Genomic DNA, 18871 nt, shown 5'->3' on the forward strand with positions numbered 1-18871 from the left:
AACCCTTCACAATTAATGAGAACTCCTCTACTCCGTAGACGTAGCCAATTTGGGTGAACCACGTACATCTTGTGTTTGCTTCCCTGTCCCTATCCATTTACTTACTTATCCACACCAGTGACCGGAACAATCTAGCGAATGTCACAAACTTAACATTTTCTGTTGTACAAAAGTCCCCACTGATTTTGTGCATCAACAAATCTCATCTTGAATTTGATTGAATAAAGGTTTTTTTTTTTAACAAATGATATTATCTGCATGTGAGGAAATGAGTTTAGTCTCGCAATGAGTTAGCAATAATGTGATTCAAATTTATTTTTTTGTAAGAATCAAATCTTATATCTCTTACTAACAAAAAAAAAACTAATAAAAATGGCTTGAAAACTTTGAGTTTTAATGATAAAGACAAAATAAAGGATAAAATAAATAGTAACAGAATTAATTTTTTAATGTAAAAATATAATTTTTCGTTAAAATAAATAGTATCGAAAACTTTTCATTAAAATTTCTAAAAAAAAAGAAAACTAATGAATCGATTGAATAAAAATTAAAGAACGATCTAGACTCACACCGAAGAAAGAATGAGCCAGACAAATACCCTCTTTGGGGAGAAAACTCAAAACTCACACGTGTCCGACAAAGACGAACTGCACGTTGTTAGAAACCTCCAGAAAACTCCAGCGTTGGATGTCGCGGGAAACATCTCGAAACACCAAGCCTCGGATTTTTCCCGTTGATTTGCATTTCTAGCCTTTCCTATATATTGCTCGACTCCTTTCTCCCCAAAACACAGATTTTGAATTTCAGAAAGCGAAAGCCGAAAGAAAACCAGACTACAAAAGCTTCCATTTTTCTAATTTTCGGGTTTGTGGACCGATTCGCTCCGATAACTTTGTCATCCGGATTGTGGAACCGCAATTGGCTGTTTGAATTTTCTCGAGAAAATAAACTGTAAGTTCTTCCTCTCTTCTTTCTTCTCCTTGTGATTTTGCGTTTTCCTTTGTTTCTGCAATGATGTGAGATTATCTGAGAGAAGATTTAGATGAATAGTAATAACTCAGGAAAAAAGATTTGAACTTTTTGTGAATTTTGAGTGGAGAATGAAAACCCAGAAATCAAAATTTGGACTTTTTACGAATTTTGTTTCGAATCTTCTGATTTGTATTGTCTTAGAAAAACCCATTAATCTGAATGCAAGCTTTTTACTTTGTATGCTGTCTCTCTCTAAATCTGGAATTTCTATAATCTTTGGTATGCATCTTCTTATTTACTAGGTCCAATTTATGAGTTTGAATTTAAGGTACGGTTTGGAAATTTGGGATTAAAAGTTCATAAATTTGAATTTAGTGCTTGTTAGTTATAGAACATTAGTTTGAATGCGATTACCGTTTGGTGCTTGTTGGTTCTTTTTTCCGCTATGGTTTAGACTTTTAGGAATTTAAGTTCTAAGCATTTTCTCGTTCCTTTTATGTCAACAGATTTAACAAGTGCTTTTGGTGTTGTTTAAACACTTTTTGGAGAATTCCTTTTTCGTCTTTGTGTGTATAGAGTTGATGAATAATGATGCCATTATACAGATACATGGATTCAAACCCCTACCAAAGAAACCAAACTTTCTCTTACCCTCAGTATCATAATCCGGGTTTCGGGTCCAATCCGTCCATGGTATGTGAGCCTTGGCCCTGTGGCGGAAACTATGGCTACCCAATGCCTTGCCATTCTTGCTATAACCATAATTTCAGACCCTCTTACCCTCATCCTTCAATGCCATCACCGCAACACTTCTATGGGGGTTATCCTGTTCCGCATCACGAGGCCTACCCTGTTCCATATGTGCCGCCGCCTCCTCATTATTCCATGGAGATTCCTAAATATGAGTATGATAAGATGGTACCTCGAAATTATCACTGTTTTGGGTGTCCTAATCATGTTTGCCACCAGAATGTAGATAAGGGTGTGAAGATTGAAGAACAAGGATCGGATGTTGTCGATAAGAAGGCAGATTTGGTTCCGGTTCATATGAACAACAACCATTATCCAACTTTGTGGTTTCCACCGGATTCCTTGAATGGTAGAGAGCAAAGGAAGGTTTCCGAACCGGAGGTCGTAGAGGAAACAAAAATTCCAACTGATTCTAAGCCTACAGAGGGTTTGAAGTCTCAGGGAGATCAAAGGCATATTCGGTTCCCTTTTGATCTGAATGACATTGGGGCTTCGATGCAAGGAGGAAATAGAGAGCCACGTCAAGAACAGCAGGTGGAGGATAAAAAGAAGGAATTCCCATTTCCAATTTTCTGGATGCCACCTTATCAGGAGGCTGGAAAGAAGGACAAGAATGTCAATGCTTCTCGTGATCACAAGACTGAGGATGAACATAAGCAAATCCCATTTCCATTCTTCTGGTTTCCTTACGGAAACAAGCAGGAGGAAGTTCGAAAGGAGGACAACAGGGAGGTGAATTCCGCACCAAAAATTGTTCCAATGAAAATTACTGGGGGTGGTGTCACAATGGAGGCTGGTACAAATGAAGAGAAACCTGCTGGTCAGGGTGCTGAGGAGAGGAAGGAAAACACTGCTAACGTGAAAAGCATAGTTGTGAAGCAAATGGATCCACGTAAGGAGGAAAATAACTCTGAAGACGAGGAGAGAAGAGAAAGGAGTGTCCCCGTGAAACAAGTGGAAGAGAATGTGGGGAACAAACCTTCTGGTACGAGTGTTAAGAGACAGTCCTCTTCCCCTAAAAAGTCATCTGAGCTACCTCCCGTCTGTCTGAGAGTTGATCCACTGCCGAGGAAGAAGAAGGCCAATGGCAGTTCACGGTCTCCTAGTCCTCCTGCTCAAAAAGGACACAAAAAAGAAGTGGAGCCATCCATAAAGGAGAAGGATACAGAGGTGGTGGATAGGACAATCAGTGAGAACAAGGATCCGATGCATACATCCAAGATTCTTACTAATTCTAAAGAGGATGTTTCTAGGAATTCAACCGTTTGGGAATCTGAGAAGGATGGAGATAGATGTCGGACCAACAAGGATGAAGGAGCACAAAAGGTTGCAGATGCAAAATCTGAGGAGACTAATAAGCCTACGGAGGCAACCAAATCAGTTGCTGATGGAAAACTTGCGAGGACATTGTCAGATATAGAGGCTGCTGTGCTTATTCAATCTGCCTTTCGTGGGTTTGAGGTCAGGAGGTGGGAACCATTGAAGAAACTAAAGCAAATAGCTGACATTCGTGAGCAGGTTGCTGATATTCGTAATCGTATCTCCACTTTAGAGACTTCTGATCTCCAGAAAGATGACAAGCAGAGAGTAATAATTGGGGAGACAATCATGAGACTCCTCCTCAAGTTGGATACCATTCAGGTATGTACTTAAACTGGTTGAGTTAAAGACCCTTGTGCACGCACACTCGCGCACTCACAAACACGTGCAGAAATGGACAGATTTGCAAACCCTCAACCCTCATGTTATAGTGTTCGTTTAAAAGTAATTGATGTATGTAGTTTATGCTTAGATGATTCTCCGTCGTAGCAATGAAAGAGGCACCTGAATCTAAAAGTTTCTAGATTGTGGGATTTGTTTTAAAACTATGCTGTTCTGGTTGCGTATTTGGTGGTTGTTCAACAGGGTTTGCTTCCAAGCCTCAGAGACATTAGAAGATCCTTGGCAAGGGAGCTCGTAGTTCTGCAGGAAAAGCTTGACGAGCTCGGTGAGAACACCAACAACGGTAACTGCATGCTAGAGCAGCAAAGAGAGGACGTGACTGGACTTGGTGAAGGATTGCCTGATGGTGTCAGTGATAGCAGTCATCATGGTACAGACCATTGTCAAGGGGAAGTGCTTCAGAATGTTGAACCTGAGCCTGGTTTGAGAGCCAAGGAACCAGGCCATTGTAATCATAGAGAGTTGCACGCCGCAGCAGAGGATGGTGATCAAGAGCTACAGGTGGAAAGTTGCTTAAAGTCTGAAGATAATGGTTTTGCGCCCATTGTGGAAACAAAAGATGATGTGGTTGGTGAACAGTCTACTGGAGATATGGCGGTGGGAGATGCAGAAATGAAGAATGGTTTTACTCAGCCTGGGCAATGCAGTGAAGCACCATCTCTAATAGAAGGAAACCATACTCTGACAGGAAACTCTTCCGAAGCTGTTAATATAAACGTAGAGACAAGAGAGCCTGGAGAGTTGCCTCGAGGAGTAACTGATGACGAACCTGCCATTTTGGAGCCTGGGAAGGATGAACAAGTGGAAGTGTTGCCGGATGTGACTCCACCAAATGCTTGTGCTTGTGTGATGGAAAAGGACTTAGAGATGCAAGAGATAGCAGAACTGTCACGGGGCATGATTGATGAGTACAATGCACTTACCGAATCTACCATTTTGGAGCCTAAAATCGTTGAACAAGTAGAACTGTTGCCAGATGTGACTTCATCAAATGCTTGTGCTTATGTGACGGAAAAGGAAGCAGAGATGCAAGAGCTAGCAGAACTGCCACGGGGCATGACTGATGAGCACAATGCACTTAATGAGTCCAAGGAAATTGAAGAAGTCGGAGTGGTGAAGGAAGATGATTCCCTACAAAGTGGAGAAGAACATCATGTGGCATTTGATGTAACTTCACAACCGGATGGAACTTCAAATACGGATCAATTAGAGCAACGACGAGAGGGAGCAGGGGAAGAGCAACCTGTTGTCCGTTTTGAGCAGCAGGTAGAGATTGGATCTCAGGAGGATGAAGGACGCCCTTCAGATTCAGTGCTTGATTTAGAGGTAGTGCTCCAGCCACAAGAACAAGTCGGCAAAGATGATCATCTTCCACTGGCCTCTGAGTCGATTGAAACCCAAGCACTGAGCTTACCTGTTCAGACCGAAGCTCATGATGTTGTGCATGAAGATGGACCCTTGGACATGATTCATGATCATCATTTGGGCCGGCCTAGCGAGGACCAAGTGCCAATTGAGAGAAGTACAAAAGACTGTGAGCACCTGCGAGCAGAAACAGTTATAGAGGATACAAAGATGCAGGAGATCAACCTCAAATGCGAGGACAACAAGAATGCACCGCCTAATGTTGCTGAAACTGTTGTGGATGACGTCTTCAGTGAGACACAATCCACTCCAGTGCAGAAGAGTGAATCATTGCCTGAGAAACAAGTAGCGATCGAGGCATCCTCCATTGATGGAGATGTCATGGAACTCGAAAGTGGTAGAAAGCTGATTGAAGAGAACGAGAAACTCAGGGCAATGATGCAGAAGTTCATGGAAGCCGGAAATGAACAGCTACAAGCTATATCGAACCTGACCGGCAGAGTGAAAGACTTGGAGAAAAAATTGGCTCGGAAGAAGAAAGTAAGGGGTAGAAGGTTACCTTCTCGTGCCAGGCCATCAAACAATTGTTCCAAGGAGATGGATGCTGGTGTTGCAATGTGAAAAGTTCATTTCATATCTCAATTGAATGAATGTAAGCAGTTGTAATCTGGGGTTTGGTTTGAGTGTCTGTGTATCTATAATGTGTGAATTTGTATTTACTTTTTTTTTTTTTTTTTCAATTTTACAGAAAAATAAAGGACTGTTTCAGTATATATTTTCCATCTTGCATTTTTTTCGTAAAACGAAGCCACCAAACTCCAGATGATAATGTCTGTATACGTACCAAAGTAATGTTAGGAATAATTGAGGTCCAGTATTATTTTGGTAAATAAATTTCATCACCTATTGCAAGAACTTGAACTTTTTTTAACATAATCATTCGCGCGATATAAGGTAGAACCTTCTCCAACATCATGTACATATCTCGGCCAAAACACGTTTTCATGACACAATCATTCATAAGACAGAGACCATGACATAATCATTCATGAGACAGAGACGTAGAATGCCTCCAGCATAATGTCTATGTTTTTGCCATAACACGTTTTCGAGAGAGACTGAACGTAGAACGTCCCCGAACATAACATCTCTGTTTTGGCCAAAACACGTTTTCGCAATATAATCTTCGTGAGAAAGAGCATAGAACCTCTATATCTCGACCAAAACACGTTTACGCAACGTTCAACTTTCCTTCATTTATTTTTAATTTGCATCAAATACAGTGATTGTAGTTTGCATCCAATGCATACAACACGTGTATATGCATGGTGTATTATAACCAGACTTAGCAATAGGATATAGTTTTGTACACACTTGGGAAATTAAACAAGTACAATGAAATCACGGTGACAAATTAATCAAAATCAAACTAGCTAGAGCCTAGAGCCTAGAGAGCCGGTGGAGGGCTAATAATGTTCGACTTAGGATTAGAACGAAAAAGCGTAATGTAACACTGACGTTCTGTTCGAGGCATCCTCCGTCGATGGAGATGTCACAGAACTCTGAAAGTGGTAGAAAGCTGATCGAAGAGAATGAAAAAGAGAACGAGAAACATAGGGCAATCACGCTGAAGTTCATTGAGGCCGGAAACGAACAGCAACGAGCTATATCCAACTCGTCTGGCAGAGTAATGTATTGTTCGTGCACTTTATAATGTTCTTTTTATCCGATATCTAGCATCATCCAACAACTCTCGTTCACGAGACAGAACTTAAGAGAGGGTATTCAATTGAGAATTTGAGATATTTTAATTCTTTTAATGAATCTAGCGGTATTTAATCATGATTTTAAGTAATTCTCTAAAATTCAATGTGTATTCAATTAGGATTTTAAGATAGTTTATTAAAATCCTTAGAAATCCGGGTTTATTCAATTATGATTTTAAAGAAATTTATAACATTCCAGGTGTATTTATCTAGAAATTTATTTTGAAGGATTTTAAAAAGTTGAGGAATTTGAGGGAATTAGAGAGATTTCGTAGTGCAATATAAGCATTCACAAATCTCACATCTCCCCTGAGATTTCGAGAGAATTGAATCAAATTTTTTCATAGAATCTCTAGAAATCAATTAGGGGGTGTATTCAACTTGAGAATTTGAGAGACTATAATGGATTTATAAATCCATGAATTTTTATGGAGTTTAATTTATTTGTAGAGGTTTCATATAAAATTTGATTCAATTCCTTCGAAATCTTATAGGGAGATGTAAGATTTGTAGATGCTTAAAATACACTACGAAATCTCTCAAATTCCCTCTAATTCCTCCACTTTCTCAAATTCTTTAAAATCAATTTCTAATTGAATACACCTAAAATTTTATAAACTTCTTTAAAATCCTAATTGAATACATCTGGATTTCTAAAGATTTTAATACACAAACTAGCAGCTGGAGCCTTGATGCTAATAGCTTATTAGCACATTTTACATATCCGGCGGAATTTGTCTAATAAATGTGGCCCGTGCCGGAGGAGGGGGCGGAGCTCTTTAAGTAATTAAAATTATGAGTACCATATAACAACGTTAATTAGAGATAAACAGAGAAAACATGCAACAACTAGTGCATGTTTTTCTTTTTAATCTCATAGCCGTTTAATAACTCTTTCGTTTTCTCCTTCTTCTTCTTTTTGTATATAAAAGGACCAATTAGTTCATGCATGTTAATTATAATTAGAAATTTAGAACTGAACAAACCTGCTTGGACCGGAGCTGATTTCATATAGTGGACAAATAAGATGGGAAGTGCTCGAAACTTCCCATCTCTTAAAATAATGTAACCGATTCATAATATATATAATATCATTTATTAAAAGAAAAATCTACCACTTTCCTTATAAAAAAATAAAAATCAAACTTGACTTAACATAAAAGGATTGTCGCTGCTCATTGCTCACTTCTTCATCTTTTAATATAGATAATATTGTTTGTTTAAAAAAAAAAACCGAATGGAAGGTAAATTGAAAGCAAAAGGGTTAATAATAGAATTACCATGCAAGTTCCAACAAATTAACCCCACTGATTTTTACTTTCCACCGTATAAATTTGATGCATCATCCACCCTGTAACCACGCAACTTGACACCCCGGCAAAACCCTAGCCATCCGCTTCATTTTTTACCCAACACGAATATTCCCCCCGACTAATCCGGACCCGCCAATTTCCCCATAACTCTTCGTTTTTTTTTTTTTTTACTCCACCCCACCTGCCCCACCTCCTCTCCCTCTCGCCTGTCCCCTCTCCATCCACCGGCGAGCCATGCGCCGACGACCTTCACGTTCTTGAATCTCATCAAGGCCGTCCGTTTTCTCTTTTCCTTCTTTCTCGATCGATTCTCGGCCCTCCGATTCCGCCTGAGAACCGACGACGATGATGATGAAGAAAGAAAACGGAGACCATCACGTGCACGTCTTGGAGATCAACCTCATCTCCGCCCAGGGCCTCAAGCCTCCCTCCGCCGCCCTCCGCCGCATGCAGACCTACGCCCTCGCCTGGGTCGACTCCGCCCACAAGATCCGCTCCCGGGTCGACAAGATCGGCGGCGAGAACCCCACGTGGAACGATCGGTTCCTCTTCAAGGTCCCGTCCGCATTTCTCTCAAGCGAGACCTCCCAGGTCTCCATCCAGATCTATGCCGTCGGCTGCTTCAGCGATCACCTCGTCGGCACCGTCCGACTTCTGATCAACAACTTTCTCGACGTCGCGTCCAAGGTTCCGTCGTTTACGGCCATCCAGATTCGGAGACCTTCTGGAAGATTCCAAGGCGTGTTGAATGTGGCCGCGATGGTGATCGACGGCTCGTATCTGGCTCCGGCGGTGAGCGAGTTGTCTGCGGTCGGGTACCGCGACCTGATGGGAAAGGGAGAAAGCTTCCGGCGCCGGCGACGCGACAGCATGAAGAGCAAATCGAGTGATTACCCCGGCGATTCGAAGGAAAACTCTTTCACTGAGTCGGCGGAGAACTCAGACGTCTGCGAGTCGGCGGCATCATCTCCGGCGACGCCATTACCGCCTCTGAAGGAGCTGAACACGATCACCGAATTGGCGGGAACAACAAGGCAGGTGTTGAAGGCTCGTCCAATGGACGGCTCGCGTTTCCTGTGCTGCTTGCTGACGCAGAGGAAGATGCAATACAGTCCGTCGGATGAGAACGCGGATGGAGCCCACAGCAGAGAAAGGTAAAAAGAAAGAGTAAAACGGTAAAAAAGTAAAAAAAAGTTTGACGAGCATGGAGGTTATTCGTGTGAATAATGCCGGTGGAGGGATGAAGATTAAAATGGTAATGAGAGAGGATTAAGAGTAAGAGAGTGCAAATTACGGATTAATGAGGAGTTTGATTACGAGTAGCCAGAGTTTAGTTTCTTCTTGATTCTAAAATAAAAATGTAGGAATCAGGCAGGCACCGGTGATTGTTGGCTTCTATTAAGCGTGTAAATTTGTAATTTTGCTTTTTGTGCAAACAATGTGCAATTAGTCATGCAGTAATCTCATCAAATTCTCCTCTACTTTTGAGGTGTTTTAATGACAATTCAAGTGGTTGTAGCACTGTGGCAGTAGACACGCATGGTGAAGGTCACGATTTAGTTGGGAGAGGGAAATGGCGCAAGGTGTGAGAGGGTTTTTGCGTGTGCATGTAAAAATACGTTTAAATTTGATCTAAATGTATGTATGAAAGTTTTTCTCCAATGCCTTAGAACTACCTATTGGGTTTACCTTTGCTATGCTGCTGGGCCCAATATCAACCCAAGTTTACGGTTGGGCCTAAATAAAAACTTGGAATTGGATGCATCAGTTCCGGCCCAATTTCCGATTTCAAAAATCCACCCATTTGTCCATCTGATTTGATGTTTCCAACAAACTCCACAAATCAAAGCAAAATCTCTTTACCAATCCCGAAAAACAAGGACAGGCACGCCACGTTTCGATTAGACAGAGCGAGTACACACCACCATCGAAGCAGTGCGAGTAAGCTCAGCAGAAGAAAATCAGCAAATTGCAGACCGCAGAAGCAGCAGGGGGCAGCCTAGAAGTAGCCTAGTACCCTGGGCTGCAGGGGCAGGGATTGTGTAGACTACAGCACACGATTTGATTGATTGAAGTAACCAAAACAAGTAAGCACCGACCACTCACAATTTCACACGTAGTCACGCACGTACACAGTTTCAAATACGCGGGGATTGATTGGTACAACTTCAGCTGATGCAACAACTGCTGTGGATCCGGCTGTCTCTGATTGCAATCTCCGGATCCCGTGCCGAACTCTGATATTGTAAATTTTTTTTTATCGATTGTCGTCAACGATGCTGATAAGTGATCCCCTGAAAGTGACTCCCTTGTGCCTAAATAATTGAGTGTTGCTATCTACCTATATTATTTTATATTTTTAATTTTTATTCGTCAAGTAATATATATATATATATTTATAGATATTAAATTACAGAAATTATCGGAATGTGTACGAAATGTTAAAATAAGTGTGTGAACAGAATCCATCTAGATATCATGGTATTGATTTTTGTTGGCTCAAAATAGTTTTCCCTTGTAACTTTATAAGCGAGAAACCACTTGATGTTTATAATGACTTTGGCTATATCGCCAAATAGTTTTAAAGTTGAATATCAAATAAGAATTGTTATTAGCATTTAAAAATCTCATTCTATATTCCAAAATTTTTATATTAAGAAAGAAAAATACACTTATGAAGAGTGTAGAATAAAATTTTTGAAATAACAATAACACTTGTCTATCAAATTTTCTCAAGTCTCATGGTCGATTAGATGACTCGGCCTAAATTGGCACTTAAAACTATTGTTGTACTAAAAAAAAAGTTATAGAATATCTCCGAGTTCTTCCTTTATTGTGAATATTTTTTGAGTGAACACGTTCGCACTCTTTTGTGTTGTCAAAGTAGTTTATAGTGTCAGAGCATCCCCCAGAGATGCTGTAAAACAACCAAAACTCTACTTTAAAAAACGAAACTCAAAAATTCATCTCCAACAGATGTTGTCAAAGAAGATGTTGTAAAAAGTTTATGTTATAACAAAACAATCAGTTACTCTTTGAATTTAGAGAGCAATTAAATATTAAAAAATAACAAAACTCAAGGGTCCTTTGAGCAAGGAGAAAAGAAAGAGAGACGGTTGTTTTATAAAATGAGTGGGTTGTGTTTGAATTGTTAATAATAAAAGATTTAAAGTTTGTTAAAATAGCGAGTATTGTTGGAGATAAAAAGTTTGACATTGTTCACTTGTTAATTTAACAAAAATTCAGAGTTGCTCTTGGAGATGTTTTTCCTTTTTAGGTATTGAAAGCCTTGCATTAGTGTTGGGTTTGATGCTTATATTCTACCAAGATTTTATGGTGCTCTAAGGATGTTCTGAGTGTTTTCATTGTTAAATCCTGATTTTGTATTTTTAAACAAAAATTTAATAGTTAAAACATTTAGAATATCTCATACTTCGAAGTACCGTAAAAAATCTTCATATTCTATCGTACAGTCGTTAGAGGTTGTTACTCAGATAACCCTAATCCAACTGTACGAGTGGAGAAATAGGAGCTTGATATCAAAATTCAAAACAGGCAAAAGAAGGCGTCAATATCAGGTAGTGGCCTAATGCCTTGATACCTATCGACCATATGATTATGTCTATAAGTAATGCCAGGTTAACGAATTTTTTAGACAAAATTTGCAAATCATATAATGTGTCACAAATAAAAAATAAGCACCTTAATTAATTTAAGTAATAATTCATCCATCAACAATCACATCATATGGTTTCCAAAATTTGATCTAATTAGTTAGTCTCCCTAGCATTACTCGTGTATGACTATTCTTAATATCTTTTTCACAAACTTGCATGTCATCGATCGGATTGATTACTACAATTAATGCACTCTTGCAAGTATAGCGTTAATTTGTTTATTCAGGATACTACGTGATTGTTTTTGGAACTAGCAACGATTGTGATTACATGTACGGTGGCCACTCAATAAGCTTAGAAACAAAACGTAGAACAAGTGCGATAATGTTGGACTTTGCAATGAAAACATAGGGCAAGTGGGATAACGTTGGGCTTTTGTAGTGATCTTACGGCATCATGTTTGATATCTTCTTAATATATACACATAATAGGGATTCAAATTTAGGGTATATTTGAAAATACTTTTAAAATAACTGAAATTATTTTTGGTAATTCCGATAATTGTTTGGTATTAATGTAAATGTAGGGTTTCAATCTCTTTACAAACCTGATTATTCTGATTCGATCTCTAGGGTGAAAATGTGTGTGTTGTTGATCTAAGGGTCATGATGACTTGATCTCGAATGAACGAGCACCTCAAGGTTTTGACATGTGGGGATGGAGGAATCGGCACATGTAGGGGTGCTTGGTGGTTCTTCACAAGAATGATGAAGAATGCATAGAGTTTTTTGAATCTTCTGAGTGTCTGTGAATTTGGGAGTTTAAGGCTTGAGAGCTTCAACGTCTGGGTGTGAGAATGATTTTCTAACCCCTTTCTTTGTCTTGGAGCCTCATATTATAGGCTTTCCAAGTCTTTCCTACGACTGAATTTGGCCTTGATTGTGGACTTGATTCATTGACTAAAGAACCAAAGACTTGATTTGTGACTCGGTTCATGATTTAACTTCATCAATTAATTGTTTTAAATTTAAATCAATTAATTTGTTTGATGTAAATTAAAATCAATCAAAAAATTAAAAAAGATCATTCTTTAACTATTTTTCCCCAAATGTTGACATGTGTCCCTTTTGATAACTTGTTCGGTTTTGATGAGTCAAATACCCTGTGTACAATTTGTGAGACACATGGTGTATGTCACGTAAGTCATGACATGTCAAAATTTATTATGTTAGTGAATATATATATATATATATATATATATATATATATATATATATATATCAAGGAAATTTCAATGTCTACACAGGTACCTACTTCTCTTTTACATTTACTTAATTTATCAAAACAAGGACCAACTTTATGGAATCGGATCCCCTCCTGAGCAAATGGTGGGGATCCTCATGACCCACTAACATGAGTCGTTGGATTTTGATCTAACGGTTACAAACAAGAGGTTCTTCTAAAAGTTATAATAATTGTAGCCGTTGAATCAAAATCAAACGGCCCTTATTAATAGGTCATGAGGATCCCACCATTTGCTCAGGCGGAGATCCAATTCCCAACTTTATAACAATACAACAACTTATTTTCTGTTAAATCAATTTGGTCTCTTCTCCTTTCCCAAGTGAGCTTAATCTGTCCCATCATATCTAATCACATTGATATTATTGTGCTTGGGAGAGAAGAGAAATCACCTTTTGCTACTACTTCTTTCTTCTTATTGCCTTATGTGGTAACAAGTGATCATCTCTTCTTTGGAAGATGTTATGTTGAAACCTTTTCACAATGAGAACTCACCAACAAATATAGTTCATTAAATTTTAGAAACCCTTTTATTTTTTGGTTTTAACAAGAAGCAAATCACCATAAGATTTTTAAATCATACATGTTAATTAAACTATAACTGAGAAATCGATATCATTAAGAAAATTAGCAAATCATATACAAAATTAAGGGGTTTTTGAACATTAATCCTTGCAAAAGATTAAAATTTTAAAAAAAAACCTAGTGCTAGATTAAATATTCAATTTAATCCCTTCAGTGTACTTTTATCAAAATTTACATTCAATTTTTGTTATTTAATGTGTATTTTTATTTAATCTCTCCGTATTAAATTTTAATTTTATTAATATGCACATATTTAGTTTTTTTTAATTAGAAATGAATGTAAATGAGAAAATATTAAAAAAAAATTGTGATACAAAAATATATAAATACATAAGTGTTCAGAAATGATTGTGCCAAAATATATAAATTGACTTTTTGTACCGAAATATTTGTACCTACATGATTGTACCGAAATATATTATAATGAACCTAAATGTATGTACCGAAATGTATTATATTGAATTAATGTACCTAAATGTCAATACCGAAATGTATGTGTCACATCTTAACCCGGGGGGACCACTTTCCGGGCCCGGTCCACCACCGTAGCACAATATTGTCCATTTTGAGCTTACCATTCTCTCACGGTTTTGTTTTTAGGAACTCACGAGCAACTTCCTAGTGGATCACCCATCCTGGGAGTGCTCTGGCCTCCTTCTCGCTTAACTTCGGAGTTCCTACGGAATCCGAAGCCAGTGAGCTCCCAAAATGCCTCGTGCTAGGTAGGAATGAGAATATACATTTTAGGATCACTCCCTTGGGCGATGTGGGATGTTACAATCCAACCCCTTAGGGGCCCGACGTCCACGTCGGCACACTTCCGGCCAGGGATTGGCTCTGATACCATTTGTCACATCCCAGCCCGGGGGGACCACATCCTGGGCCCCCTCCACCACCGTATCACGATATTGTCCGCTTTAGGCTTACCATTCCCTCACGATTTTGTTTTTAGGAACTCACGAGCAACTTCCCAGTGGGTCACCCATCCTGGCAGTGCTCTGGCCTCCTTCTCGCTTAACTTCGGAGTTCCTACGGAACCCAAAGCCAGTGAGCTCCCAAAAGGCCTCGTGCTAGGTAAGGATGAGAATATACATTTAAGGATCACTCCCCTGGGCGATGTGGGATGTTACAGTATGTACCTAAATGTCAATACTGAAAATGTATGTACCTAAATATCAATACCAAAATGTATTTACCGAAATATAATAATTGAATTAATGTATCTAAAAGTCGATACTCAAATGTGTGTACCAAAGTGTACGTAACGAAATACATTATATTGACCGAAATGCATTATGTTGAATCAATGTAACTACATGTTTGTACCGATGGATATACCAAAATATTCAAATGTATTAATGTACCTAAATAAAGAACATACAAAATTGTTATCGGAATATATATTATAAAAAAATTAGTTGCCTAAATGTAGACATTAAAATATATTATGATGAATGAAATAAAAATTAAATTTAAATGTAATTAATACATTAAAATAAAAATAAAAGGATAAAATAAAACATCAAAATACAACTAATAAATGATATGATTAAATGTGCTAGGGACTAAAATTAGATTTTAATCTTACATATGGTTATAATCTAAAACTCATCTTTTTTAAGGATTAAAATAAAGTTTTCTACAAAATTAATCGTTATTATGTCCTTAGCAAATGGTAATTGTTCATAGAAGTCTAAAACCCCATTGATGGATTTGCAAGACCCCTCAGATTGCAACCACCAATTGAAAATGACCTATAAGGATTAGAAGTACATCTAGTCAAGCAAAAAAAAACCCATCGAGGTCAAATCTCCTGCTTATTTTCTGTGTGAATTTTCTATAGCTTCTATCATTGATTGACGCGTGTTAAATTCATAACAATAAGATAAATGAAATTTAAGTTTGTTATTATGTGTCAATCCAAAATAGAGACCATATAAAGATCACACACAAAATACATGCAGAAGATTTGAACTCAAATTGTCTATGCCAAAACACAAGCACGTTTTCCACATGCATTTTCCCACCCACAGTGTTGTACGAGACTATGAGTATACAAAGCACTTGTATAATACTTCGGTTTCACAAAAATCTATAACCTCCACTCATTGCCATCGCCATATTTGCACGACCCATAAGTTTGTAATAATTCACTTTTGGCAATTCAACCATGTGCTGTCCCTTCTGCTTTTCCTTTGATTACTTACTCCATTATCTTCCCTTTACATTTTGCCTTTTTCCATCATGCATATTGGGTCTGTAAAGGCCACGCTCAGTTGGAATGTTTCTATAGGACTAATTAAGTCAACTCTATAATTTTAAGTATCATCTCAACATAATCCCTTATTAAGACCTCATGATCAAGGATTTGCCTTAAAATTCTGGACCGATGAGAGAGTGAGTATCGTGAAACATTTCCTCTTTTATGTTGCATTCGCCTACTGTAAAATAACGCTAGTCGACTCTCATCCTACAAACGATCTTGCATGTAGTTATAACCCGAAAATAGGAATGCATGAAAACTAATCTCTGGCCTTGTTAACTAAACATGTTTAGATGAATGGTCCAAATAATTAAGCTTGACGCGAAAATAAACGATTATATAACCATATGTCTGCAAGTTTAAAATGTATGTGGTCCGTTTTGCTTGACAAACCAACACATAACAAGACACACATATATATATATATATATATATATATATATATATAAAAGTAATATTTGTTTTGTAAAAAGTTTGTCCATAAACTATTACAAGTGAAGCATGACTTAATGTGCAAAAGTGATAATTTTTACCATAAAGAGGTTGGTTTGTAGTGGTGAACCCACTAAAATTTGTTTAAATTCTCCTGATTAGGCAAAGAAAAAACAAACTGTGATGCCAGTGGATAATCACACTTGTATTTGATTTTGTAATTCCTAAAAAAATTGTGTTCAGAGTAAATTTTAATATGTATGGTTTAAAAATTGGGAGATGATAGTCCTATTCTCTTAAGATCATCGTTTGAAGATCTGTGGGTACCAAATGCATATTAGCCACAATATTATACTAGTTTAGATCGAAAGGCTTCTTCAACTTGTCAAATAATTTTAGCATTTGAATCTAAACTAATATAATCATGTGGCTAATATGCGTTTGGTCCTCACAGGTCCTTCAAAATAAAGATCTTAGAAGAGGACTCTGGCAGATGATCTTTTATGCCAGCTTTTTTTTCAGTTTTGAAAAATAAATAAATAAACCATGTACTCCATATACCTTTGATCCTTGGTTTGCCCCATCGAACCATTTTCATTTGCTTTCATTTATTTATAGCCCGTCTATTCTGAAGAAAAGTTGATCCATCAACTGATGAGGCTCCACGCACTACACATTTTTTAGTGCAGCTGCTTATATAAATACTTAAGTTGAACAAATTTTTTTTTGTTGGTATTATGTAGCAACTGCACTAAAAATATTCCCATTATATATTTATAATGGTTTGGGATGGTATATCCTACTCCACTAGAGCATGTTCTATTCTCCCCCCCCCCCCTTTTTTTTTCCTTGAGTTTAAATTTTCTGCACTCAAAATTTTATATGGCCTTTTATGACTCTTTTTTTTGGTCAATCTGTGACTTATTTCATTTGTTGATACTTGATCAATCATTTAAATCATAAAAACATATGTCGCTCAAATAAATAGGTCACAGAGAAACCACAGAGAATTTTGAGTGCAGCAAATTTGAACTATTTTTCGTCCAGCAGTTTCTTCCCTATTTGTCAGGTAATAAAAGTAGTGTGTGTGACAAATATATGCCTAAGATTTGATTGTTACCAATTTTTTGGGAGTTTAATGGCACTTGCTAGAAACTATAAAAATTTCTCCTCTACTTTTTCAATAGATCACTTTACATCATCTTTGTCATTCCCCTTTTGCAATTGGGATTCTTTTTTTTTTTTTTCCTGATGTCCCCGAAGGGACACAATTGGGAATCCTTAGCTTTACCTCAATTACTTTATTGTATGCATTTCTGCTGTTGACTTGACCTAAGTAAGGATTATATTGTTTTAGTTCATGGCGATACTCACTTAAGCCTCTAAGAGCAAGTTTTAAAATGCATTGCTTATACAACGGCTCACCACGTTGGATTGAAGTAGTCGTTGGGAATGAAAGGACCAGATTGCCCCATGTGGCTTGAAGACGTTAAGCTTGTATTCTGCATTAATAGGCTTCATGTGTCATCCTATTGTACCAGATTAGATCGTAAAAGACGTGCTTAACAAAATAATAATAATAATAATAAGGGTGGCGTCATGCTAATGCCATCTCATCCTCGAGCTGCAGCTCGAGGTGTGGGCCTTGTGCATTGCCAAGGCACTTTAGCCTTGGTAGAGGAAGCTTTTGGATTTTAGACTGATTCTAGAGCTTTTGCTACATGATTGCTTAGCATGCATGAATAATGACGTATTGCACCGTTGAGCAATTAGTGGCCTGGATATTGTTATGGCTACGGCAAAGAATCTTCTCTTCTTGTTCACACAAAAAACATATAGATCTTCGCAACTTTGGATTTGAAATTATTTTGTTGAAAAGCTATAGAAACAATTTTGGCCGCCTTGAAAAAACTTTATGCAAATTTTAAGTTGGAGGTAATGCGGGTTGATTTAATATAGATCAATCTACACAATGGTACCCTCAGATCTTTTTTCATGGAAGAGAAGAATTCGAATTTGAGTCCTTAGTTTTAAGATATAGGTTACTTGGTTTTTACATTTTAATTTATTTAAATTATGATCTAACTGTTGGTTTGAAGTTGACAATTAAAGAAGGAGCACTCGAACTTGAGTTTTTAGTTTTAAGATGTAGAGCTAGTTTTTATTCTTTGGTTCAAAATCATATTTAACTGTTGGTTGGGTGTTAGTGCTATTGTGTGTGCGCTTCTGCCTTCTGGTAACCAAGTAGGGATTATCATCGTTGTTTGTTTGTGCGAATTACCTCCAGATCAAGTATTTGGTCATTAAAAATTATCTCGTGTGACAACCTTTGTAACTGTTATTGTTATCGTTATTAATGAAAAATTGATGTTTCTTGTAAAAAACATAAAAATAAATTTGAGGCGAGTTATAAAGCGTGAAACATGATATTCTGATTAGGTAAAGATGGGCCAACGTGCCTCCAACCAACCAAAAGGGTCTTACCCCATTACCTCCTTTTCATGTTTCAAAGAAAATGGAAGCAAGAAAAGAATTAGCTTAGCCATGTGGTTTGGTATCATGGACTGCCTTGCTATGGTTGGTAAAGTATATACCAATTTTAAAGAGAGAAAAATTGATACCCAAAGAAGTACAAAGTTTGCAATTCAAGTGATTTAACTTTGTGTTTTATATTTTAGGGTTTTTAAAGCATTTATTTTTTAATTTTTAGTTTTAGTGACCCGTTTGATAATCATTTAAATTTTTAGTTTTTTTTTTCTTTCTGAAAATGAAAAATATGTTTGG

General features: G+C 37.5%; 2 protein-coding genes across 2 annotated transcripts; both read left to right on the forward strand.

Moving 5' to 3' along the window:
- The first annotated feature begins 806 nt into the window (after positions 1–806).
- On the forward strand, positions 807–5582 carry LOC103426524 (BAG family molecular chaperone regulator 6). Its single transcript, XM_070818019.1, has 3 exons — positions 807–951; positions 1578–3363; positions 3628–5582. Exons 2-3 carry the CDS (start codon positions 1582–1584, stop codon positions 5428–5430), a joined length of 3585 nt encoding a protein of 1194 aa, XP_070674120.1. The 5' UTR covers positions 807–951; positions 1578–1581; the 3' UTR covers positions 5431–5582.
- A 2190-nt stretch (positions 5583–7772) lies between these two features.
- LOC103426067 (uncharacterized) lies at positions 7773–9392 on the forward strand. The gene has a single exon (XM_008364155.4). The coding sequence runs from the start codon at positions 8234–8236 to the stop codon at positions 9044–9046; it is 813 nt and encodes a 270-aa protein (XP_008362377.1). The 5' UTR covers positions 7773–8233; the 3' UTR covers positions 9047–9392.
- The last annotated feature ends 9479 nt before the right edge of the window (positions 9393–18871 follow it).

Source organism: Malus domestica, chromosome 01 (assembly GCF_042453785.1).
Source record: "Malus domestica chromosome 01, GDT2T_hap1".
Taxonomy (NCBI): domain Eukaryota; kingdom Viridiplantae; phylum Streptophyta; class Magnoliopsida; order Rosales; family Rosaceae; genus Malus; species Malus domestica.

Bases quoted from the DNA above. Each gene is read 5' to 3' on its own strand.
- LOC103426524 (XM_070818019.1), top strand. From the start codon at position 1,582: ATGGATTCAAACCCCTACCAAAGAAACCAAACTTTCTCTTACCCTCAG. The intron at 3,364-3,627 runs GTATGTACTTAA...GTTGTTCAACAG, and splicing joins TCAAGTTGGATACCATTCAG to GGTTTGCTTCCAAGCCTCAG.
- LOC103426067 (XM_008364155.4), top strand. From the start codon at position 8,234: ATGATGATGAAGAAAGAAAACGGAGACCATCACGTGCACGTCTTGGAG.